Source organism: Schistocerca gregaria, chromosome 10, assembly GCF_023897955.1.
Source record: "Schistocerca gregaria isolate iqSchGreg1 chromosome 10, iqSchGreg1.2, whole genome shotgun sequence".
NCBI lineage: Eukaryota > Metazoa > Arthropoda > Insecta > Orthoptera > Acrididae > Schistocerca > Schistocerca gregaria.
In genome coordinates this window covers 144,978,833-145,005,300 of record NC_064929.1, presented here as the reverse complement: position 1 = coordinate 145,005,300, position 26,468 = coordinate 144,978,833, and the positions used below count along the sequence as shown (strand labels likewise).

Below are 26,468 nucleotides of genomic sequence, written 5' to 3'. Positions count from 1 at the left end.
GCCTCAGTCGTGTGCAGTCCTGATTGTGGCGCTCACCTGCACGTCGCCAAACACGCATACGACCATCATTGGCACCAAGGCAGAAGCGACTCTCATCGCTGAAGACGACACGTCTCCATTCATCCCTCCATTCACGCCTGTCGCGACACCACTGGAGGCGGGCTGCACGATGTTGGGGCGTGAGCGGAAGACGGCCAGTGTTAAAGACTGCGATGGAGCTCCGTATGCCACGGCAAACTGGCTGACACTGACGGCGGCGGTGCACAAATGCTGCGCAGCTGGCGCCATTCGACGGCCAACACCGCTGTTCCTGGTGTGTCCGCTGTGCCATGCGTGTGATCATTGCTTGTACAGCCCTCTCGCAGTGTCCGGAGCAAGTATGGTGGGTCTGACACACCGGTGTCAATGTGTTCTTTTTTCCATTTCCAGGAGTGTACTGGCCTTCACAATGTACCTGTAGTCAGTCTGCTAGAAGTAACAGCATCATCGATTTTTTTAACTTGTCCTAATAACTTTATATGACACACAATGGAGCAAATGCTCAAACAATGGTGTGTGTGTGTGATCGGGTTCAGCACCAAACTAGGCAAAAGTTATACCATTACGAATCAACTTATCCATCATGCCTGTAGTGACTCTGTTTTATCATCTTCACACGTTTTAGTGTGGTTGAAGACTTCTGAGGAGGGCCAGGGGAGGTGACCAACAATTCCTGCTCTGGACACTCATCAATCATTTTGGCTTGTGCCATCTTCCTAGATGTTCTCCACTTCCTCTCTGATGACTCCATCTACACCTTACACCCTCCAATAGTACCTGTGTTCTGACACCTGTCATCCCTTCGGCACGGAAAAATCCCTCCCATACATCCTGACACTTGAGGACAGCATATCTGCAGTGACAGCAACTCCCTTCCTCAGTATGCTGAGGGTCTCACCCCGGCCTTCACAGACAATCACTATCCCGCAGACCTAGTCGGCAAACCGAGCGATGTGGTGCAGTGGCTAGCACACTGGACTCGCATTCGGGAGGACGACGGTTCAGTCCCGCGTCCGGCCATCCTGATTTAGGTTTTCCGTGATTTCCCTAGATCACTTCAGGCAAATGCTGGATGGTTCCTTCAAAAGGGCACGGCCCATTTCCTTCCTCATCCTTCCCTAATCCAAGCTTGTGCTCCGTCTCTAATGACCTCGTGTTGGACGGGACGTTAAACACTAATCTCCTCCTCCTCCTCCTCCTCCTCCTCCTCCTCCTCCTAGTCGGCAAACAGCTCTACCATGCCATTTGCTCTCACATCCCCAAGAACCACCCACAAATGAGTGTCCCCCTTCGTCACCCAGTACCATCCCAAATTAGAACAACATCCTTCACCAGGGCTTTCATTGGTGTTTTCACTCGAATCTAAACCGCACTTTTTTTCTGGATTTTGTAATCCAAAAAGCCGACTGCGGCTTAGAATCGAGTGCAAAGTGTTTTCACTCGAATCTAAACCGCACTTTTTTTCTGGATTTTGTAATCCAAAAATCCGACTGCGGCTTAGAATCGAGTGCAAAGTAAGCGGAAGTTCTGAAAAGTGTTGGTAGGTGCCACCACAACTAACTTTTGCCGTCGAATATATGTAGCACTACACAGGCAAACTTTGCAGGCACAAAGGTAAATACCGGCGCCAAGACCTCTGCGTCAGTAATTAAATTTTTTAAAAAAGGTGGCAGACGAGCTTTTTTCTCCGCCCCGAGAATCGACCACTGCATTTTATACAATATCCAATGAAGTAAATACAAATTCCCTATTGGTCATCTTCGAATGTAGCAGCATTTCAATGTACTACGAAAATCTGACTGGCAAGACTGTTTGGGATGTTTGTCAATATGGCCAACTCTACGTTCTGAATTTTTTTCCTACCTGTGAGAAGAGACGGTTGTTAATAGGAACTTTATGAATTGTGAATCACTTGCAGTATTCTCTTCACTATAAAAATAATACGAATATAAATATTTTGCCATGTATTCTTTCATGTTTTCTGCTATCTCATTTAAATCCTGTCCGCCTAATAAACTACGAAACTAGAATGAGACAACAGCACACGCGGAGGAATACACATATCATGTCATGTTTATACGCGTATTCATATTAATCTTATACCTAGTAGTGATACAGTCAGAAATGAAGCACAGCAATTGACTAGATTTTTAAATCTAAGATGATGACTAATGTGCAGAATGTAATGTACTAAAGAGCGTCCAAAGATTTTCAAACGGAGAAAAATTTCCGCTAAGCGCTCGTCCAGAACATCTTCTATCACACGCATTCTATTATTTGGTTCTTGTTGATCATTATCAAAGAAAGCAGCAGTGTAAGTAACAACAAATAGCAGTCTCTTGCTATTGTTTCGCTAATGCGACAAACAATGCATGGCACAGTACAGTAATGCATTTTCAGCTTAGAGTGACGTAAACACCTTAACGAAAAGAACAGCACTTATCAAATCAAAGAAAAATGAGCAATCAATTCAAAGCAGACGAAGCGCGTGAAAAGGGAAGGGTATCCGTATAAATACGGACGGAGCACCTGATGCATAGCAATGGCTACCTGGTACTGCTTAAATGCTAAGCTTACGACTCGAACGAAACTACTGTAGCTGTATCGTCATTATTCGACCTACATTGTGTCTCATATTACAATGGACCAACTTTGTTTCGATTTGTTCCCCTTGAATTTTGAATCTCAAATTTCAGGTGCCGCCTAGGTTCGGGGATTTTTTTATTCATTGATTTCGAGTAAATACGACATTTGTCATTGTGCCCTGAAGTGAGGGACACCCTACCCGGTATCATTTCCACCCCCTCCTACAGTGGTATTACAACTTCCACAACATCCTAGTCTAGTCCCAATCCCAATCCCAACCCCAACCTGTTGCCTGTGGAAAACCCAGGTACAAGACCTGCGCATCCACCCACTCAGAACTTCCTATTTCAGTCCTGTCACAGCCCTATCCTACCCCATCAGAGGCCAGGGAACTCATGAAATACATGGGCTTTCTTGCAATCACACACAGCTTTTTATACTGGTGTGAATTCCAACCATCTGTCACACCACCTAAATGTGGCCAAGAGCAAAGTTGACCACCCTATGAAGCAGTATGCAGTTGAGCATAACATGCTTGATTTCAGTGGCTGTTTCTCCATTCGAGTCGTCTGGATCCACCACCTGTTTTTTTTTTTTTTTTTTTTTTTTTTTTAACTGCACAGGTGGGAGTTATCCTTACAACACTTTCTCCACTTCCATAATGATCCTGGCCTCAACCTACAATAACACACTAACCCTCCACCCCATTCTCATCTCCCACACTCTTTTTTTTGCTGCCCTCTGCAAGCACACCCATCCATCTCTCTCCGCTCCTCTCCTTCTTCCCCACATCCTCCTGATGCCGCACCCATCGACATACTAGTCCCTGCACATTATACCAGACAGTGCTCCTCGCTCTCCCCGCTCATGCACTGGTAGTTGCATTGTGGCCAGAGCTGGCGATCTTGTATGTATGTGTGAATGAATGGCGTGTGTTGCCCTTTTACCAATGACGGCTGACACCAAAAGGCTTGTGTAAGTGTCTCAATTGTGCATGTTTGCAACTTAGGGTAAAGATGACACATTAAGCAGAAATCTTTCTTTTCCTGCATTGTTCATATTCCCACCTGGAGTTTCCTTTATTTCACATACGTGTACAGTTGGTCCCAGCGGAGGTTCGAGTCCTCTCTCGGGCATGAGTGTGTGTTTGTTATTAGGATAATTTAGGTTAAGTAGTGTGTAAGCTTAGGGACTGATGGCCTTAGCATTTATGTCCCATAATATTTCACACACATTTGAACATTTACTCAAAAATGTGCTTCTCCTCCTACCAGAATATTACTCAGTTGGTATTTTTGTATACAATACTAACTGATTCTGAGATTACTTTCCTTTTGTGTAGAACACTGGGGTGTGCCATTCAGCACCTTCTCTTCAGATTGTACTGAAATCCCCACATTTTGTCACTGGTAGTAACACTGTCTAAGAAATTAGGCACTTTAATGACCTTTCGTTCATCCATCAACAGTTTGAGATCCCGCTCGGCACATACATGAATCAGTAAAGAAGAAATAAAAATTACCTCACATTGTAGCATCCCAATTACACTGACTAAACCACTACAGAAATATGGTTGGTATTTTCTAGTAACATAACTGAAAGGCATGTCAGTATTGGTAAATGAAGGGAAACTAAAACAACTGACCAGTGTTTACCCACCTCCATAGCTGAGGTCTCAAAAGCCTGCCTACGTGGCAAGCCAATTTGAATCCTGGTGGTGGGTGAAATTGTCCCTGCCAGTATTTAGCCACAGCAAGGGCAGGGGAGGAGAGAGAGTGGCATAAAGCTCCTGATCAACAGTCTTTGCTCCAGTTTCCTGGATTAACCTCTCCACAGCGTGTCATGAAGCGAGAGCATGTGACACTGTTGATGGTGATAAACTGACTCTGTGCTGACTGCTGACTGAACTCCATTCCATAAACTTACATTGGGCACCTGTACCACACAATGCATGTACATCTGAATTCAACATTCTGGTGGTTACACTGGGTGCTAATATAGCAGTATTTACATTAACCTGTGGTCTGGCAATGTAAATTACTTAAATACGTTACCTAGACAAAAATCAAACAATGGAATGTAACAATATTATGAGAAGGAAAGTTGCTACTCACCATATAGCAGAAATGCTGAGTCAAAGATAGAGACAACAAAAAGATTTTCACTTGTCAACAATAGGCAGTGTGGTTTCAGTTTCCTGAGACGGCAGTCATGTGTGTGAGTTGTGTTTCTGTGATATGTGCGCACACACACATATGTGTGTCTATTGTTGAAAAAGACCGTTGGCCAAAAGCTTTAAGTGTGAAAGTCTTTTTGTCGTGCCTATCTTTGACTCAGCATCTCCACTATATCGTGAGAAGCTACTTTCCTTCACATAATATTGTTACCTATACAAATGTATTCTTGAAATTTCATTGCTCTCATTAATTAGTTTTGATATTCTCTGTCAATATATTAATTATTGATGTTTGGTAAATAGTAAGAGTGTAACATTGACCAGTTCCATTATGAACCATTGTGTTATATAGTAACAATATTTAGGAAGTCAAGTTCACCTTTTTTTATTTTCTGGTACTAACTAAAAGAAGAATCATCATACCAAACACAGAACTCCTGACCCAGCCCCCCCCCCCCCCCCAAATGTCCACACCCCTTTCCATTCACGCACTCCATCGATAAGTTGAAGTATGCCCCAGGGGCAATAATGCACAGTGGTGTAATTGGTGCAACAAGAGGTGAGGAAACGGCTTTGAAATTTACCGACACTGTCGCTGTTGCAGATGACTCGGGAGGAGGCGATCCGCTTCCTGCAGGACATCAAGCTGAACCTGGACCTGCTGCAGCAACAGTTCTCCCAGCAGAAGCAACAGGAGCAGCAGATGGCCAAGGTGGGCATGCCACTCACTCTTTACTCCATATAACTGACAGCTAATAGCCTCTAAGAAAAATAATACATTTTTCTGAAACTTTATACACATCTACCAATTTCCACTCTCTTTGGATAGTTCCTTCATGGTGCATCCTTTTCTTTTTTTGTAATAGATTGTACTTGGATCATTCAGTAATTAAATTTCCCTTTTCTTCAACATAAAAAAATAGATACACAAGTTACAAATCACTGGATGAGTGAGAAAGCCACAGCTGTAGAAATTGACTTGAATAAATAAATAAATAATCACAACAGCTCCCATGAGAAGATTTACTGATCTCCTGTTTGTTCCCAAGTATAAAGTCACCTCCTCAGGTGCCAAACAACTGACCTTGTTTTACATGTAAGCCATCCCTCAATAAAACACAGATGTTCCCTATCCTCATCCTATTGTTGAAACTTGACATTTGACTGTGTATTGTCAAGTTTGTACAGTTGCATTTTTATGCTTTAGTCAGTATAAGTACAGATGACAGCTTGTAATATTGGCGGATGGCTTCTACATTTAATAAGGCTAATTATTTGGCACTTGAGTATGTGACTATATAGTCGTGAACAGAGAATCAGTATATCTTCATATGACAGCTGCTGTAGTTATTTATTTATTTATTCAAACTGATACAACAATGTGTGAGCTATTTCTGAATCAGAGTCATCACCAGAATTTTATGCCTGTCATATCATGTGATCAATTTTTGTATTCCTGTCTGTGGCCTGTGAAAGGAACCGGTGTGTAACAGTCTGCTTTTCACCATTATTAAAATGCCTTTTCACCATTATTAAAATGCTGACCAGGCAGTTTCTTGAGATGCAACAAAAGATGGAAACCATTGGCATGAAGACCAGGACTATATGCCTGATAATGAAGCAGTTACTTGAGAAAAAATTGTTGTGCGCCGAACTGTATGTGGGCAAGCACTGTCACAGATCAGCACAAAATGTGTGTTGAGCACTCCACACCTCTTTACTTGAATGGCTTGTCACAATTTTCACAGCATTTAATAGTATTGGTGAGTAGTGTGGTGTAAAGTAACACTCCATCAGAGTGATGTATAACCTTACATCCACTTAGCTGACGAATGATGGTCATGATCTTCAAACCATTTGATAATTTAGTAATTAGAAAAAGCAAGCTGTTTTTTTTCTTTTCTTTTCATGTGTCACATGTGTGGATGGATGCCACTCATATTCGAGGTGGGACAGCACAGTATTATGTGAGTTACACTACCTATGTGGACACTGTATAATCTACCTGAGTTGGTGTCCTATTATGGAGTAGTGCAGTGCACCATGAAAGAAATGACAATGCTGAGTCACGACATAGTAGAACAAAAGACTTCATAACATTCAAAAAATATTATTAATCTGAGGTCTGATCTCAAGTTGGATAAACACAAAATGTCCCTATTTACTAAGTACTGAAATATTGTACATTGTGACACAAAACAAGGAGTCATTGGCAGGAGGAGGATTTCCCATTCATTTGCAGAAAGTCACAAAGTGCTTGAAGTTGATTGTATTTCATAACTGCAGCAGTAATTTAGTCCCTCAAACTGCAGTCCACCACAAAAATTTAATTACAAGGTGCAACAGTCCAGAGCTTCCAGATAACAAAGCTGAATCTGAAGACACATATATTTAAAGGGGAGTGTGACAGGACACAGAACAATTTGTGCTGAAAATCAATAAAATTTGGCGAAGATGAGATTATATAAAAAGAATTATTAGAAGTGGTTCATATTTTAATGGAAGATATATTAGAGATTATCACTGTTGCCAGTAGCAACCACATCAAAAAACAGCATTTTATGATGGAGTGATATGTTACAACACAGCAGAATGCCCTTCTTGTGCCAGAAAACCGCGCACTCCACTTTTCTCACCAACACTGTCTGCAGATCTACTGTGATGCCAGTGCATAGACTGCTGCTTGTTAGGCATGTTACACACATGGCAGGCCTTTGGCATCATCGCAGTTATCACTGCAGAAACGTCAATTCATTTTGCGCCCAGGTGTCACATTTTGTGACACCAACTAACTTGAACAGCAGATGCTAGTGAAAATTTCACAAACGAGCAATTCAGACACTTGTGGGATGGCTGCTGAGATCCATAACTGTGCAGCAATGGACCTCCGTGTTGTGCTGCTGCACCAGCTCCAAACGTTTGTAACTGATGCAGAATCACCGCCCATAGCCCCCTTCAATATGGACACTTTGAGGACCTACAGAAAATTGCCTCTACCAATGACGCAGCACTTATTTGCTCGTGACCTCCAGCCTGTACACCTGATGCAAATTTCAAATTTATGCTTTAAGAAACTTTATCACAGACCAAATCTTACAGTCAGTGGGGAGGAAGAATAAGAGCTGCAATTCTTGGCCGCCACTTTTCACAGGGAAGACTTGGTTGGCTGTCATATAATTATTACATCACTGTTCTGATTCATAAGCGATGCATTTCCAGCGTAATACATTTACTTATTTAAAAAACAAGAGGGAAACTTAATTTCCATATGACTCTCATGCATCACAAGAGATACTGTTTATAATAATGCTAATCAAAATAATTTATTCAGTAGTGGAAAGGCTCATTTACCTACAGCAGACCCTGTTTCTACTACTATTACATTACCGAAAGAAAGTTCATAGTGATAGACGGTAAATCATCGAGTAGAACAGAAGTGATATCTGGCATTCCGCAAGGTAGTGTCATAGGCCATCTGCTGATGGGATTTACATAAATGATCTAGGTGTTAATCTGAGCAGCCCCCTTAGACTGCTTGCAGATGATTCTGTAATTCACCATCTAGTAAAATCATCAGACGATGAATTCCAATTACTAAATGATCTAGAGAGAGTTTCTGTATGATGCAAAAAGTGGCAATTGGCACCAGCGAAGAATAGTGTGAGGTCATTCACATGGGTACTAAAAAAATCTGATAAATTGCACAAATCCAAGGGCTGTCAATTCAACTAATTACCTAGGAATTACAATTACAAGCAACTTAAATTGGAAAGACCACGTAGATAATATTGTGGGGAAGGCGAAACAAAGACTGCGCTTTGTTGGCAGAACACATGACAAACCCACTAAAGAGACAGCCTACATTACACTTGTCCGTCCTCTGCTGGACGGTATGGGATCCTTAACAGGTAGGATTGACGGAGAACATCGGAAAAGTGCAAAGAAGGGTTTTCTTTGCGGTGAGACACATTTACGAAATTTCAACCAGTAACTTTCTATTCTGAATGCGAAAATATTTTGTTGACACCCACCTACATAGGGAGAAATGATCATCATAATAAAATAAGATAAATCAGAGCTCGAATAATAAAATAAGAGAAATCAGAGCTCAAACGGAAAGATTTAGGTGTTCCTTTTTCCCACATGTCATTCAAGAGTGGAATGATGGAGAAGTAGTATGAAAATGGCTTGATGAACCCTCTGCCAGGCACTTAAGTGTGAATTGCAGAATAGAAGATACAGAAATCATGATAATTCATTGAAATTGAAAATTCTTTGTCTGAAAGCTATTTTTGTCAGATTTTTCCAGTTTAAGTTGTTATCAGTACACAATAAAGGCCTTGACTCTTTAGTTCGACAGGTCATGACATTACATTTCAAGGTTACATATTGGTCAGGGCTAGCTTCACAATCTTACCTGCTGGAAAGTTACTGAATGCGAATACGATTTACTAATTTCAGTGATTATGAACCTATCTTGGGACCTTCTTGAATTCTTTCATGGTAATCTTTGGTAGAATATTGAGTATTCAGAGTTTAATCTTATGCTACCAGTAAAACAAAATGTGTGTATGAAAAAAAATATCAAATACTTTTCTTAACCTATAGTAATAGTAAGATATGTCTGCTGCAAACACAGGTGATGGTATGTTTGTTCCCAGGATCGGGCTACCCTCCTCCAGAAGGCACTGGGTCTCGACAAGCCAGAGGTTCCGGTGACTTCAGAACCCAAGCTGCTCCCACAGGACAATGAAGTACTGCAGAATGACAAGAAGAATACTGGCTCACATATTGAAACCAACAAAGGTAAGTACTCTGAATGACAACATCTCATGGTTTTGTCTGTAGCTGTAACCATATTACTCATGCATACTGAAGTACAAACCTTGTAACAAATAGCTGCATATAACAATTTCAGTGCCCAAAGGGATTTAGAATTCTAAATTGTCTTGTTCTTAAAAGGAAAAGGTTCAAAAGCACACAGTGGAAAGCTGTCCACATCAAATTCTGTAACTGTGTAGATACTTCACAACCACTCATTGAGATGGTGCTGTCTGACCAGCACACCTCAGTGTCATCATCAGATGTTCCTCATGTAATGAGTTGCTCGTATCTGCTGTTCTCCCGGCAGTGTTCTTTCTGCTTCCCATAGCTGCCCTCAGTTCAGAACAAAATAAAATAGGAGTCCACAGAATGTAATGCCAATTTTATGATGGGATTCAAGAATTCCAAACAGAACACCTGTCATTCTTAACAGTGGGGAAATCTTCATATGTAAATTCATGTGCACTCCAAGTTAGTGGTATAGGACCATTATGTTTCACAAAATACAAACAACCTAGTGGATAACATTGGAAGTTCCATGAAGCCTTTTGCAAATGACCCTGTTATACGCAGAGAAGTTGCATTGCTAGAAAATTGTGGCAAAGTGCAGAAGGAACAGTCGTGGTATAAACATTTGTGTGTACCACCTAGCAGCTGAAGTATAATTAATTATGTTGTAGTTAAAAGTAAGATATTCTTTGGATAAACCCTGACAAAGATACAGGATCATAACTATAATTAAATGACTGTTGAACATCGATTATTTTTATTGTGAGATATACATACAACTGTTACACAACAATATTACTTGCAAAGTCTGTTCAGTCATTCTGAAATTTTTAAATCAGACTCGTGCATATGTTATAACAACAGATACACATAACAGAGACTTTAATCATCAAGAACCTATTCTTCTTCATTATTTACAACAACCTGCCAATGCTGGGGTACTTTATGATTCTATGACTATGGAAATTATGTGGTTTTGAGGTGATGAACACATCAACCCATGTATAGAGTGCATTTTTATCTGAAGAGGAAGTTCCTGGAAGTCTGTTCACCTGAGAGCAGGAAAGATGAAAATCCGAGGGCACAAAATCATTTAAATGAGGTGGATGCAAAATGATTACCCAACTCCAGTATAGTGTTTTTTGTCAGACTAGCAGAATGCAGGCAGGCATTATCATGGAGTAGCATCACTTCACATAGTCTTCCTGATCATTTTTCTTCAACTGTGTCTGCAAGATGTCTCAGTTGTTGCAAATAAAATAACGTCTGGAGTGATGGTTTCACCTCAGCGAAGCAGCTTGTAGTAGTACACCCTGTTGCTATTCCACCAGATGCAAAACATTATCTTTTGTGGATGTGCACAGTTTTTCAATGGGGAGTTGCAGATTTTTTTTTTTCTTTTCTTTTTGCCTCAAACATTCCTTTCTTTTCCTTACACTATGCACACAAATGTCACACGATGATGGAATGATTGCAGTTCATTACATCTGCCAGTTCTTGAACACACTGACATGGGGAATGACAGTACACGATAAAATGCCTTGTAGAGTACAGATGTTATGTATACAGTCTATCCCCAGACAGTACCTGCTTTCTGTGGTCCCAGCCGCCCACCCTCGTGGGCGTGGACGTGAACCGTATGTGCAGTTGACGGACTTTGAGCGAGGGCGTATAGTGGGCATGCGGGAGGCCGGGTGGACGTACCGCCGAATTGCTCAACACGTGGGGCGTGAGGTCTCCACAGTACATCGATGTTGTCACAAGTGGTCGGCGGAAGGTGCACGTGCCTGTCGACCTGGGACCAGACCGCAGCGACGCACGGATGCACGCCAAGACCGTAGGATCCTACGCAGTGCCGTAGGGGACCGCACCGCCACTTCCCAGCAAATTAGAGACACTGTTGGTCCTGGGGTATCGCATTCGCAACCGTCTCCATGAAGCTGGGCTACGGTCCCGCACAGCGTTAGGCCGTCTTCCGCTCACGCCCCAACATCGTACAGCCCGCCTCCAGTCGTGTCGCGACAGAGGTGAATGGAGGGACGAATGGAGACGTGTCGTCTTCAGCGATGAGAGTCGCTTCTGCCTTGGTGCCAATGATGGTCATATGCGTGTTTGGCGCCGTGCAGGTGAGCGCCACAATCAAGGCTGCATACGACCGAGGCACTCAGGGCCAACACCCGGCATCATGGTGTGGGGAGGGATCTCCTACACTGGCCGTACACCTCTGGTGATCGTCGAGGGGACACTGAATAGTGCACGGTACATCCAAACCGTCATCGAACCCATCATTCTACCATTCCTAGACCGGCAAGGGAACTTGCTGTTCCAACAGGACAATGCACGTCCGCATGTATCCCGTGCCACCCAACGTGCTCTAGAAGGTGTAAGTCAACTACCCTGGCCAGCAAGATCTCCGAATCTGTCCCCCATTGAGCATGTTTGGGACTGGATGAAGCGTCGTCTCACGCGGTCTGCACGTCCAGCATGAACGCTGGTCCAACTGAGGCGCCAGGTGGAAATGGCATCCAGCATCTCTACGATCGTCTCCATAGGAGAATAGCAGCCTGCATTGCTGCGAAAGGTGGATATACACTGTACTAGTGCCGACATTGTGCATGCTCTGTTGCCTGTGTCTATGTGCCTGTGGTTCTGTCAGTGTGATCATGTGATGTATCTGACCCCAGGAATGTGTCAATAAAGTTTCCCCTTCCTGTGACAATGAATTCACGATGTTCTTATTTCAATTTCCAGGAGTGTATTACAAAATTGGGTCAAATTGAACCTGCAATATGACCCCACTTGTCACTATGATGTAGCAACTACTCTGGCCTGAATGCAAGCCTTGATTCCACTGGGAAGGGTATCCTCAAGATGTTGTATCCTCACTTGAGGCAAGCCGGTCCTTCATATCCTATCAGGGAGAGATTTGTGGATCATGCTGACCATGGGAGAAACTCAGCATCAAGCACGATCTGTCACATACGAGGATGCAGGATGCATCACTGTGCCATCAGAGTTTCCTCAAGCATTACCAGCTCTCACTTGAAGTGTGCATTTACATACACTATGAGATCAAAAGTATCCGGACACCCCCAAAAACACACGTTTTTCATATTACAAGTATTTTGAACATTTACTGTGAGGTACTCCATGTCAGTAATCATTAGGCATTGTGAGAGAGCAGAATGGGGCACTCCGCGGAACTTCGAACGTGGTCAGGTATCACTTGTGTCATATATCTGCATGCAAGATTTCCTAAACATCCCTAGGTCCAATGTGACAGTGAAGTGGAAACGTAAAGGGACACATACAGTACAAAAGCATATAGGCCGACCTCACCTATTGACTGACAGAGATCGCCGACAGTTGAAGAGGGTTGTAATGTGGAATAGGCAGACATCTATCCAGACCATCACACAGGAATTCCAAACTGCATCAGGATCCACTGCAAGTACTATGACAGTCACGCAGGTGGTGAGGAAACTTGGATTTCATGATCGAGCGGCTGCTCAGAACGCCAGACAACGGTCACTTGGTGTAAATAGTGTAAAAATGTTGTGTGGAATGACAAATCATGGTAGACAATGTGGCAGGGTGTGGGTATGGTGAATGCTCGGTGAATGTGTGTAGTGGCAATAGTAAAAATCATAGGCAGTGGTGTTATGGTGTGGTCAGGTCTATCATGGAAGGGGCTTGCTTCTTGCTTCCCACTGTTGAAGAGCAATTCCATCTTTCAACACGATCGACCACCTGTCCATAATGCACGGCCTGTGGTGGAATGGTTACCCAACAATAACATACCTCTAATGGACTGGCCTCCACAGTCCTGACCTGAATCCTACAGAGCACCTTTAGGATGTTTTGAGAAGCCAGCTATATGCCAGACCATACCAATCAACATCGATACCTCTCCTCAGTGTGGCGTGTCATGAATAATGGGCTGCCATTCACCAATAAAGCTTGCGGCACCTGTTTGAATATATGCCTGCAAGAGTGGAAAATGTCATCAAGGCTAAGGGTGGGCCAACACCATATTGAATTCCAGCATTACCTATGGAGGGCAGCATGAATTTATAAGTCATTTTCAGCCAAGTGTCTGGATACTTTTGATCACTGTACAGAGCATGGTGGAGGGTAGCCTGTAACACAACTAGTTGTTTCCTTTCCTATTCTCGTCCCAGATATATTAAGGGAAAAACGAATATTGATATGCATCCGTATGAGCCCTACACGAAACACATGTTGGCACAGTAGGATCATTCTGCAGTTGGATTCAAATGGCACTTCTCCAAACTTTCTCAAAAGTGTTCTCCGAAATGAATGTCTTGTTCCCTCCATAGGTTCCCACTTGAGCTCCTGAAGCCTATCCATAATATTTGAATGTTAATCAAACCTACTGATAACAAATCTAGCAGCTCACCTCGGAATTGCTTCAATGTCTTCTTTCAATCTGGGGTGTGCAGATCCCAAACAGTACTCAAGAATAGGTCTCCTTTACAGATGAACAACATTTTCCAAAAATTCTCGCAATAAACTGAAGTCGACCATTTGCATTCCCTCCCACAATCCTCACATGCTTTTGCATTTCATATCACTTCACAATTTTATGTCCAGGTATTTAAATGACATGATCGAGTCAAGCAGGACACTACTAATGCTCTATCTGAACATTAACATTACAAGTTTGTTTTTCTTACTCACCCACATTAATTTACAGTTTTCTGTATTAAGAGCGAGCTGACATTTATCACATCAACTAGAAATTTTGTCTAGGTCATCTTGTATCCACTTACAGTCACTTATTTTTTACACCTTCCAGTACACCACAGCATCATCAGCAAACAACTGCAGATTGCTGCCCATCCTGTCCACCAAATCATTTATGTATACAGAAAATAGCAACGGTCCTATCATACTTCAATGAGGCACTCCTGATGTTACCCCTGTCCCTGATGAACACCCGCCATCGAGAATAACATATTGAGTTCTATTACTTAATTGACCTCGGGCCAGTCACATATCTGGGAGCCCACTCAGTATGCATGTACCTTTGTTAACAGTCTGAAGTGAGGTGCCGTTTCAAATGCTTCTCGGTAATCTATAAATAGGAAATCAGCCTGTTGCCCTTCATCCATAGTTCACAGTATATCACGTGAGAAAATAGTAAGCTGGGTTTTGCACAAGCAGTGCTTCCTAAAGCTGTGGACATGACCTTTTCAGTCTCTAGGAAATTTATTGTACTGGAACTCAGGATATATTCTAGAATTCGGTAGTTTTGCAGGTCTGTTCTTTTACCCTTCTTATATACATGAGCCATCTGCACTTTTTCCAGGGAATTGGCACTTTGTGCTTAGTGAGACATTCATGATGTATGCAAACTGAATTGTGATTACATCCAGATCTGATGAGTTATTTCAGTTGTTTCTTTATGCCATGGATGCTTATTACTGTGTCATCCAGACAGGACTCTGTGTGACAGTACATTTGTAAGATTACCCTGCATGAACAATTTCTTAATCATGGAATTTAAAATGCTACAAGGTCCACGACACTTGCGTTGCATGTCGGTTGCTGAACTACCTTCTCAAGACAGTCTTCAGAAAACATGTTCAAAAATACTTCACAAGATTGTCTAGCTGTATCCCCTGCAATGAATCCATACACGCACCGGTCCATACTGCGTACGTAGAAGTCACCAACAACTAGTATTGCATGAACTGGGCATTTATGCACAACTGACCACAGACTTTCTTTGAATGACTCCAAAACTGTCACAGACAAGTTGGGTGGGCAGTAAAAACATCCAACAATTAACTTTGTTTCGCTCAGACCTGTTATGTGCGACTAGATAACTTCACTATCACACTTCATGTCAACCTCTGTAGAGACAATATTTTTGCCGACTGCAATGAACACACCCTGCCCCCCCTCCCCTCCAATGGCACCTAATCTTTCTTTCTAATAAAGATCCTGAGACTTGTTGAATACCTCAGTGATGTCCAATAGCTCCCCACACCGTGACACCTGAAGTCACACGTAAGCCTCTTTGAAACATTGGAAGAAAGAGGCCTGTCCCTAAACCACCAACCTTACTCGCTGTCGATGGTCATCTAGGGTAGTACAATACTGTTATTCATCACTGAACACAGTGTGACACCATTAATCACAGTCCATGCTTCTGAGTCACAGCACCAATCCAAACACAGTGGTTTGTGTTGTGATGAAAACGGCTTCCTTCATACAGGACAATAATTCTCCAGTCCAGCACCTACTACCAACTGATGGTGCGGGCAAGCCATTACTTGTTCTCAGATGTCAGGCACTGGCATGAAGGAGCTACAGTGTGTTTGGTGCACAATACAGAAATCCTCCCTTGTGCTGGCCAGACATGTTCCACTGGAAACTTGATGATGCGTGTGCGTGTGCCTGTTCTTGTGGTCACGTACAGTCCGATACTGGACTACTGTCACATCTGAAATGTGGTGTGTATGTCTTCTAAGTGCTCCCCCAACTTTTTTTATGGGCAATGTATTTATAATGTGACTGGAGCACATCTGACACTTATGAATTAACATCACAGTAGATATTGGAAAAGCCAAATGCTTCATACCATTTTGCCACTAGGTTATTCACTGCAAACTTTGCCAGAAATTTCCAAAGCACTTCCATCTTAAATGCTTGGACAAACAGTTCCACTCACATTGCTAGTTAATTGTCTTCACACAACTCTTGACAATATACAAGCTGCATCATGGACACCATTTTCTGTTTTATTTCACTGGTCACTAAACAGCCTACCCCTCCCTCTTATTCAAATGTAAAGAGATATCAGAGAACTTGGCACATAGCATATGAGAGATACATGAACATGGACATATAACAGCAATGGATTGGTGCAAGAAAATCTCAATTTCGAGCATTTTCTGTGACAGGCACTTCTGTCGTGCACCAACAACAGACTGGTCCAAATCACCCTTGCAAATATTTTCTGGGACAGTCTCATTTTGCCTACCCTGTATATATCCACAGAAAGATATAGCCACAAACTGTCCATGCCTTGTTAAATTGAGTTAATTCCCCTGACGATGGAGGTATAATCCTCCAAAATGTGCTGTGGAAAGCATAATGAGTCATTAATAGCTACAGTCAATCATCATTTTAATTGATAACCATACCTACAGCCACAAAATTCAAGTTTCTACTCACTACAGGTTCTACATTGTTACTCCTGCAAAAAAGTGTATGTCCGCCAAAGGTGAAAAAAAATAACGTTATAGATTAACACAATGGTTTTGAATTTTAATAAATCTGTTTTATGTGCTTTAATGCTACAAAACAAAGTAATTTTAATCCTCGTTTCATTTCTGAATGTTATTGTTATGGTCTTCAGACAAACTGGTAGCATATCACTCAAATATTGCAAAATAAACTAGTTGATACTGTGACTGTGAACGGACTGCTAGCTCACAAAACTACTCCTCATTAGACAGATAGTTTCTTCCTTCTCCCAACAAATGTACTTGAAATAGTGAAGCTAATAAATCAATTAAAAACAAAAAATATTGAACAACTCAAAAGTATATCTACTAGACATATTACATGCTGCTGGCAGTGGGTGGTGAAGTCTCTGACGTTTCTTACAAACTAAGTCATGGTAGTAGAAGGAATATCTGTGGCATGTATATAAAAAATAGTAAAGTGATCCCTATTTTCAAAGGGGGCAGCAAGAGAATTGCCAACCAATAACTAACACCCCTGTCTTATCTAAAATAATAGAAAGTGTAATTAAAGACAGTAGAGCAAATTTTATAGAAAAATGCAATACTTTGAGTGATGCCCTACATGGGTAGATGCATGTATAGTAATCAGAAGTTAAACTGCAAAAATGTTCCACATTAGTAGTTGTGTATCATACATTCCGATGCTAGAGAACATTGGCAGTAATATTACAATGGTATAGAAAGTTTAGGAGCTCCCTTAACAGTCCAGGATATCAGTAGCATCTGATGGTGATGAAAAGCTATATTGCAGCAATATTGTTTCTGACATTTTAACCCTGCTGGTGCCCATGAGGACTTAAATGTCGCACCGGTATCAACTTAACTGCAACTCCTTGTTCCAGTTTCTGACAGTTCCGATGAAGACTACGAGGAGCTGCTGGAGAGGTTGAAGGTGGTGGACTTCCTGTACACGGAGTACTCGCTGGAAGAGGTCATTTACCAGCTGGCCAAGATCATGTTCACACAGTCTCTCACCAGGGGTAAGTTACCTTACTCAAGTCTGCAATACACTACACAATGTCTGTTTGTGAGAGCACTTTTTATAAGCCCTACATAATGGCCATAGTTGCAGTTAGTGTAAATAAAGATATTACCGAGAGTCTGAATGAATGGAAAATCTTGCTAAATTCCAAATGTGGAGCAAACCATAAGCTTTGCTGACTCAGGCTAATATTTTGCAAGTCTTGTAATGCTTCTTATACCTCTACCCTTTTTGTGATTATTAGGTGCTTAAACTGTTATTAAAGAATTCAATACAATGCTGTCACATGGTTATCAGCTTGCTTGCAATGAGATGTAAAGATTTGACAACACTGGTCAGTAAGCTTAATAGGTTACGAGTAGCCTAATGCAAGTTCACAAGTGGTAGTTCATATTTATACAAATGACCAACTAGTAAGCAAATGCACAAGATCATAACTCAGTGCAAAATAATTTAATTACTCGGACTGACAAAAGTAGTACCTTCATTCTTTGAATGCCAGCTGACTGCATCTACATGGGTGATGCCTATTTAAAGACCTGTTGAACAGATATTATAAGATGTTAAAATTCAGAGCTGTCATGTTTTAGATATTTTAACAATATTATGAGAAGGAAAATTGCTACTCACTATATAGCAGAGATGCTGAGTCACAGATAGGCACAGCACAAAGAGACTATCAAAATTATAGCTTTTGGCCGCTAAGGCTGTCGTCAACAATAGACATATATACGCATTCACGCAAACCCATCTCTCACACACAACTGCAGTCTCGGGCAATATGAGCGTGCGAGTTGCATTTGTGTACATGCATGCGTGTTGTGCCTATCTGCGACTCAGCATCTCTGCTATATGGTAAGTAGCAACTTTACTTCTCATAATATTGTTACATTCCATCCTTGATTTTCCATTGTTTGATGCTTTAGATATTGTTGATTATAACAGATTAATTTGGTCCTGAAGCACTTCACATTCATAGTTCTGGATGGAATACTGACAAGTTAACAGCTTTAACTTTATAACAAATTTCTTGGGATAACTTTAAATAAAAACTTGCAATGAACCGACCATGTGGACAGTTTACTGAAGAGATTAAATAGTTTAGTTTATGCAATGAGGGTACTACACAAAGTAACAGATTTAACAGTGAAGAAAACTGTATACCACATGTATTTCATAACATAAGATATGGAATAATATTTTGGGGTCCTGAAAAGACAAACCTCCTTCAAAAAAAAAATCAGGGCAATGACAGGAACCAATGGTAGACATTCATGCAATCCCTTCAATCTTCATATATGAAATACTTCTCTTTGAACAGAAAAACTCACATCTGTTAGAAGGAAATACAGTCACACATGCCTTGTCACTGACAAGGTGGCATGTAAAATACTCCATATTACATGGCTCTGAAGCTCAGAAATAAGATAAGGTCAATATCTGGAGAATCCACAATGGAGACCATCGACACATACCTACAAAGCAAATGTTGTCATAGTCTAGAAAAATTTATAAAATAGGAATAGGAAGTAATGGTACACTTTCGAAGCCATATAGATTCAAAGTATACACGTTCACTCTGTATTCATTTTTTTATGTATAGAATTATAGTTTGAATGGTGGTTTGTATCCCGTTCAGTACATCCATACTTCATATTGGTGTGTGAAGGCTATGGTAATGCTTCGATGAGTTACAAAAAGATTTAAAATATAATGTTGTACTTTTATTATAATAAAAGAAATGTATGTATTATGTATTTCCTGTAGTATATAAAATACTGTAACAACTTAGGTTAAAGACTGACTAATCACCAGTGTTCTCAATCGAAAACATGTTTTTATACAATCAATGTGACAATAAAGTATCTTATCTTATCTAACATAAAGGAAAGAGAACATCTGCGATGTCGGCATGTTTACAGGGAGTGCTGAGGCCCAGAGTGCACTGCAGAAGTTCACGGCATTCCTGGAGGCAGAGGCGGAGCAGGGACACATCTCGCGCAGCCTCGAGAAGAAGGTTCTTGGTAAGTGCTTCATGCTTACAGTGTGAGCAAAAAATTTCAAATAGTATACAAAGGTAACACTGTTCAGAAATTATATTTTCAGCAGGTATGAGAAAAGGATGTCTGGCAGTGAATCCTGAAACATAACTATCAGTAGAATACTGAAATTTAGAAGCATCGTACTGCAGTATACAAACAAACACTATGCTATAATAAACATTACAGAAACAAACACTACCCAGATTTACTGACCAAAACAGAGCATCACAGACAAATACACATTATTATTGAAATCAGCCAGAGTTCACTGGATAATTGGCTCCAAATCCGTAAGAGTTAATATTATCTTAGCATATGCATTTCCAGTATGGATTAATGTTCTAACAAGGCTGTGCAATTGCAATAAGTACACTCCTGGAAATGGAAAAAAGAACACATTGACACCGGTGTGTCAGACCCACCATACTTGCTCCGGGCACTGCGAGAGGGCTGTACAAGCAATGATCACACGCACGGCACAGCGCACACACCAGGAACTGCGGTGTTGGCCGGCGAATGGCGCTAGCTGCGCAGCATTTGTGCACCGCCGCCGTCAGTGTCAGCCAGTTTGCCGTGGCATACGGAGCTCCATCGCAGTCTTTAACATTGGTAGCATGCCGCGACAGCGTGGACGTGAACCGTATGTGCAGTTGATGGACTTTGAGCGAAGGCATATAGTGGGCATGCGGGAGGCCGGGTAGACGTACCGCCGAATTGCTCAACACGTGGGGCGTGAGGTCTCCAAAGTACATCGATGTTGTCACCAGTGGTCGGCGGAAGGTGCACGTGCCCGTCGACCTGGGACCGGACCGCAGCGACGCACGGATGCACGCCAAGACCGTAGGATCCTACGCAGTGCCGTAGGGGACTGCACCACCACTTCCCAGCAAATTAGGGACACTGTTGCTCCTGGGGTATCGGCGAGGACCATTCGCAACCGTCTCCATGAAGCTGGGCTACGGTCCCGCACACCGTTAGGCCGTTTTCCGCTCACGCCCCAACATCGTGCAGCCCGCCTCCAGTGGTGTCGCGACAGGCGTGAATGGAGGGACGAATGGAGACGTGTCGTCTTCAGCGATGAGAGTCGCTTCTGCCTTGGTGCCAATGATGGTCGTATGCGTGTTTGGCGCCGTGCAGGTGAACGCCACAATCAGGACTGCATACGACAGAGGCACACAGGGCCAACACCCGGCATCATGGTGTGGGGAGCGATCTCCTACACTGGCCGTACACCTCTGGTGATCGTCGAGGGGACACTGAATAGTGCACGGTACATCCAAACCGTCATCGAACCCATCGTTCTACCATTCCTAGACCGGCAAGGGAACTTGCTGTTCCAACAGGACAATGCACGTCCGCATGTATCCCATGCCACCCAACGTGCTCTAGAAGGTGTAAGTCAACTACCCTGGCCAGCAAGATCTCCGGATCTGTCCCCCATTGAGCATGTTTGGGACTGGATGAAGTGTCGTCTCACGCGGTCTGCACGTCCAGCACGAACACTGGTCCAACTGAGGCACCAGGTGGAAATGGCATGGCAAGCCGTTCCACAGGACTACATCCAGCATCTCTACGATCGTCTCCATGGGAGAATAGGAGCCTGCATTGCTGCGAAAGGTGGATATACACTGTACTAGTGCCGACATTGTGCATGCTCTGTTGCCTGTGTTTATGTGCCTGTGGTTCTGTCAGTGTGATCATGTGATGTACCTGACCCCAGGAATGTGTCAATAAAGTTTCGCCTTCCTGGGACAATGAATTCACGGTGTTCTTATTTCAATTTCCAGGAATGTATATCAAGCACAGTGACTGATGGATATCATGATATCACAATTGCAAAAAAACATATAGAACAGTATGAAAGTAAGTGCTGTTTATTCTGTTGGGGGTAACACCATTAATTATGAAATTAAAACTGAAAATACTAAAAGAACATTAGAAACTACTGATCATCACAAGAACTCGCCTCATCAACAGGATACTGTCGTTTTTAATGAAAGAAAAACAGTAAGTCATACTTGATATAATGTTCACTGACAGGAGTAGGCTAGGCATAGCAGGTTTCATAAACAAAGTGCCAGGTAGAATACTTCACATTTCAAAAGTTCTTGAAAAAGCTAAGGCACCATCTGGCTTACAAAAAATGACACTAAAACAACATTACATTCTTTGAGGAGTCAAAGCTATAACAACAGCCTTATTCATGTAATGAGAAATAAGATTAGGATGTTACAAAAGAAGAACTGGACTCAAACAAAAATGAACTTGCAGACTAGTTGGTTAAAGAGGCATCCTGATTGCACAAGGAAGTTAATTATATCAGAGTCCCAGAACCTTCAAAGAACAGTGACCTTGGAAGAATTAATGGCAACAAACTACAAAGGAATCATTACAACATAATATTTTCCAACTGTGCACGAAACACTGGTGGACACATTACCAATCTCTCATAATTCTGTGGTGATTTTAATGAGAGACAAAAATCAAAAGTTTAATACCATCAATTCAGAATAACTAACAATGACCTATATACATGCAATGGTGGAAACCAAACAGTGGATCACACATTACAGGAACGTAACAAAACAGAGAAACATACTACTGAAAAGTGTAATAATGAATGGTGGAAATTGGCTATCTAGCAAGAATAAACTGGCACAACTCCCGTACATCAATAGAATTCCCAAATGTATGAATTTCAGTCACCATATGAGATCACACACTACTAATTTTGAGACAGTAGCTACTGTCCAAGAAATTGTGCAATATTTAAAATGTTTTGCTTAAATCAAACATCATAATTAAATAAACCAACATTAGTATTACCCTATGAAATAGAGCATGGAAAAGCCAAGAAGGAATAATGACATAGATAGCTACTCACCATACAAAGGACATGCTCAGTTGCAGACAGGCTTAACAAAAAGACTGCTATATATCTGAGCTTTGCCCTCAAAGCATCCTTCTAAAGCAGAAAATACACACTTGACCACAGCCTGAGGGGCCAGAGACAATGGTCATACGTGTGAGGCCAAAAGCTCAAATATATAGCAGTCTTTCTGCAACACAGCACGTCCTCAATATGGTGTGCAGCAATCTATACTTTCCTTAATATTAATGATCAGATAGGCTCAGTCATGGGTAAAGCTGTGGCAGACTTCAGTTGATTGGTAAAATATCAAAATCTGTTGTAATGTACCTTCCCAGACAAATAGTTGCAGTAAAGTGAGCTTCTTCAAGATGAGTATTACCACTAGATCAAGTTTAAGAAATATTCCTTTGTCAAATACATAATACTTTTTACAGTTGGCAGTCATAGACACCAAGTGTAGAAAAATGACAGTACTCTGCATTCTTTCTGACCAAAGTCATACCATTTGTGTTTATGGTAATATTGGTATAGATAGTAGGCTTAACATGCTACTGCTGTCTTCAGTCAAAGACTGGTTTGATGCACCTCTCCATGCTAATGCTAGTCTATCCTGTGCAATCCTCTTCATCTCTGCAACAAACCTGCTTACTGTAATCAAATGTTTGTCTCCTACAATTGTTACCCCTTCGTTACCAAACTGACAATTCCTTACTGCCTCATATCAACTGCTTGCTTCTTTTAGTCAGTTTGTGCCATCAATTTCCTCTCTCTCCAATTAAATTTAGTATCTCTTCATTATTTATCCTATCTACCCATCCAGTCTTCCACAACCTGATTTCACAAACTTTTATGCTATTTTGTCCATACAAGGGTACAGCCCAGACAGACATTTCCATAAATGACTCCTTAATGCTTAAATATGTAATAGGTGTTAAAAATTTCTCACTTTCATCAACTGTAGCCAATCTGCATTTTGTATCATCTCTGCTTAAGTCATTACTAGTTATTTTGTTTCCCATACTGTTCTTTAAATACAGCAAATGACTGTTTATTCAGATTAAATGGCTTGCAGATTATCTGTGCATAATATGGCAAATTTTGACAAAATAAAAAAAATGGTCCTACAGTAGTCTGTTACAATTATAATGATTATTTTCATTTTGAATACAAATTTCTGGTTGTTGAGATGTAGGTGACAAGCTTGTCTGAATGGTCAAAAAGTGATGACTGTGAACTGAGATCTGAGCAACTAAGTGAAACATATAGAGAATAACACCTGTTCAAGGGAGCAAAGATGAGACAATCTAGGAACTCGTTAATGTGCACAAGGAGGCACTGAACTGTTGTTATAGTATGCCAAACAAAATGTGTTTAAATATAACACTGTTTTGACTCTACAGAAAATGAAAACTGTTGGCAGGATGAAAAATAAACAGAAAAAAATTTTACATTTATTTCTCCGAAAGGGAACTAAAAGCAAGTGATATGAAAAACAGAATCTTTAAGTCTAGGATGGAATAACAACAACATGAAAGGAGATATTGCTACTCACCACACACGGGGTATACCTGGAGGAATGGTCAATATGAAAGGAATGATCATTTGATTGAAGCAAAGAGACTTCATATGGACATACGCCCTATTCTGAGAACATATTTAATGTTTATTTGATTTTGGGTCAGTGGTGCAGGCATGTATGTCTTACCCATCAAACCCCTTTGACATTCTATTCTAGCCCAACTTACCTCATTGCTTTCAATCTCTTTTTCCACAATGTCTTTATGCTATTAAAATAGGCCACTGAACGTAGAGTTATCCACAGTGTGTTGTCAGTAAAGTAGTGCGAGCGAATGAGACTGTAACTGAGGAAAGTGTCCATTCACTGTGGTTGTACACACATTGGCTAAAATGCCACAGAACTACATTAATTAAGAATATGTAGACATAGTGTATGTTGACGGCTTCTGTGATGTAGTGCTCTCTAAGAAAATCAATGAGAAATTACGTTAAATGTGTTCTATCTCTGAAACCATTTCGTACAGGACATATGTCAATATAAGTTTTCTTTGCCTCAAATGATCATTCCTGTCATACCCTTCAATACTAACCATTCCTCCTGGGACACACTATAGAGTAGGATATGCAGTGACAACGCTGCAGCCATCCAGCAAGGAGTGTTGTTCCGTATGGCCAACAAGACCGTCGACCAGTGATCCATCAGTGTAGATTATTTCTGAGCCCTCAAACTGGCCGAGAAGAGAGATGAAATGCCGACGGAGGGCCTCAGGTGGAACTGAGTCTTTGGGGCCTAGCAATAGATCCAGCCAAAGCCGTGGCCAATGTATGGACCGTGGATGTGTGCAGAAGAGGGGCCTGCAGGAAAGGTAGTAAGGGGGAAGCACTGAGTTAATGAAGAAGTGACCGGATATGGATGGTGAAGAGAAGCCCAATTCTAGGCCACCGTTGTGGGAGATGTACCACTCTGTTGGGGAAAAGAAGACTTTAATTTGGATGGTGAGGTGAACTATGAGGTAAAGTTCTGGATGGGGTAGACAGTACGACAATGACAGAAGTGCATCACACAAGTTTTGGCAGCCGAAAAATGAAATCTGTGAGTGAGGGCCCACGACTGCGCCTTCCATATAGCTCCCTGCAGACAGCATTCAGCTGCAACAGTGGAAGAGGAGCAGAACGAAATACAAAAATTGCCAGTGTATAGGGAGATACTGACGATCCTACTGCTAATGTGAGACCACTGATGGCAATTAAAATGTGTGGGACATTCAGGACAGAGTCCTGCAGGGCCCCATTCTCTTGCATGTGGGGTGCACTATGGAAAGAATTCCATGACCTCTATTACCTGTGCAACGGAATACAGTGTCACAATAACGTTGGCTGGCAAGTATACTCTGTTCAAATATTTGGAGGCCAGTACAGTTAAAAAACATTATACTTTGCCTTACTGTAACACCTCGACCAACAAAACGTTCGTGTTCAACACTGTTCCTGGATGCTTTACATGTTCCCACCTTTCGCCGTATAATATTATGTCCAGAATCAGTTATCAGATTAAATCTGCTCTCGTCTGAGAAGAGCTTACCCCACTCCTCTCACTGTTCCAGTCACTTTGCTCTTGGCACCATTGCAAACAGTGCCACCAATGTTCAGGTGTTAACGGAACATGACGGACTGGTCATCAGGCAAAAAGCCCAGTCTCACACACGTGCTACTGCACACCTTGCAATCCTGCAGTTGTAGTTTACCACGGTCAACCACCTGCTCTCCATCAGGCAGCAGTGCTTGTGGTTCACAACACTCCCGGAGCAAGACCAAACTCGTGGGCTACACTCGTCACACTGGATCCTTTTTCACATTTCCCGATAATTCTCCCCTGTGTGAAATCCAGATGATGACTCTGGCCCACATTGTGAACAAGAACACCGTCACAGTATACTGCTGTTCGATTGACACATACATCTTTCCTGTAATATCCCCTGTTAAAATTTAGATGGCAGACTCACAATTACCTTTAAGCTGTATGGTAGAGTTTATAGGCAATGCAGTAAACAAATAAAATTTATATGATGTCTTTGTCAAATGTTAATGTATACTAAACCAGTAGATGTACAGAGTTTCAGGGAGAGCATAAGGGAACAAT

The 26,468-nt window shown here is 41.7% G+C and overlaps 1 protein-coding gene across 1 annotated transcript in view; it reads left to right on the top strand.

Moving 5' to 3' along the window:
• The window catches only part of LOC126293281 (uncharacterized), a 626,955-nt gene that overhangs the window by 597,505 nt on the left and 2,982 nt on the right, over window positions 1-26,468 (top strand). The window contains exons 8-11 of the mRNA XM_049986403.1: window positions 5,406-5,513; window positions 9,463-9,607; window positions 17,757-17,894; window positions 19,819-19,920. Coding sequence (XP_049842360.1) covers window positions 5,406-5,513; window positions 9,463-9,607; window positions 17,757-17,894; window positions 19,819-19,920 — 493 coding nt within the window. The remainder of the gene's footprint in view (window positions 1-5,405; window positions 5,514-9,462; window positions 9,608-17,756; window positions 17,895-19,818; window positions 19,921-26,468) is intronic.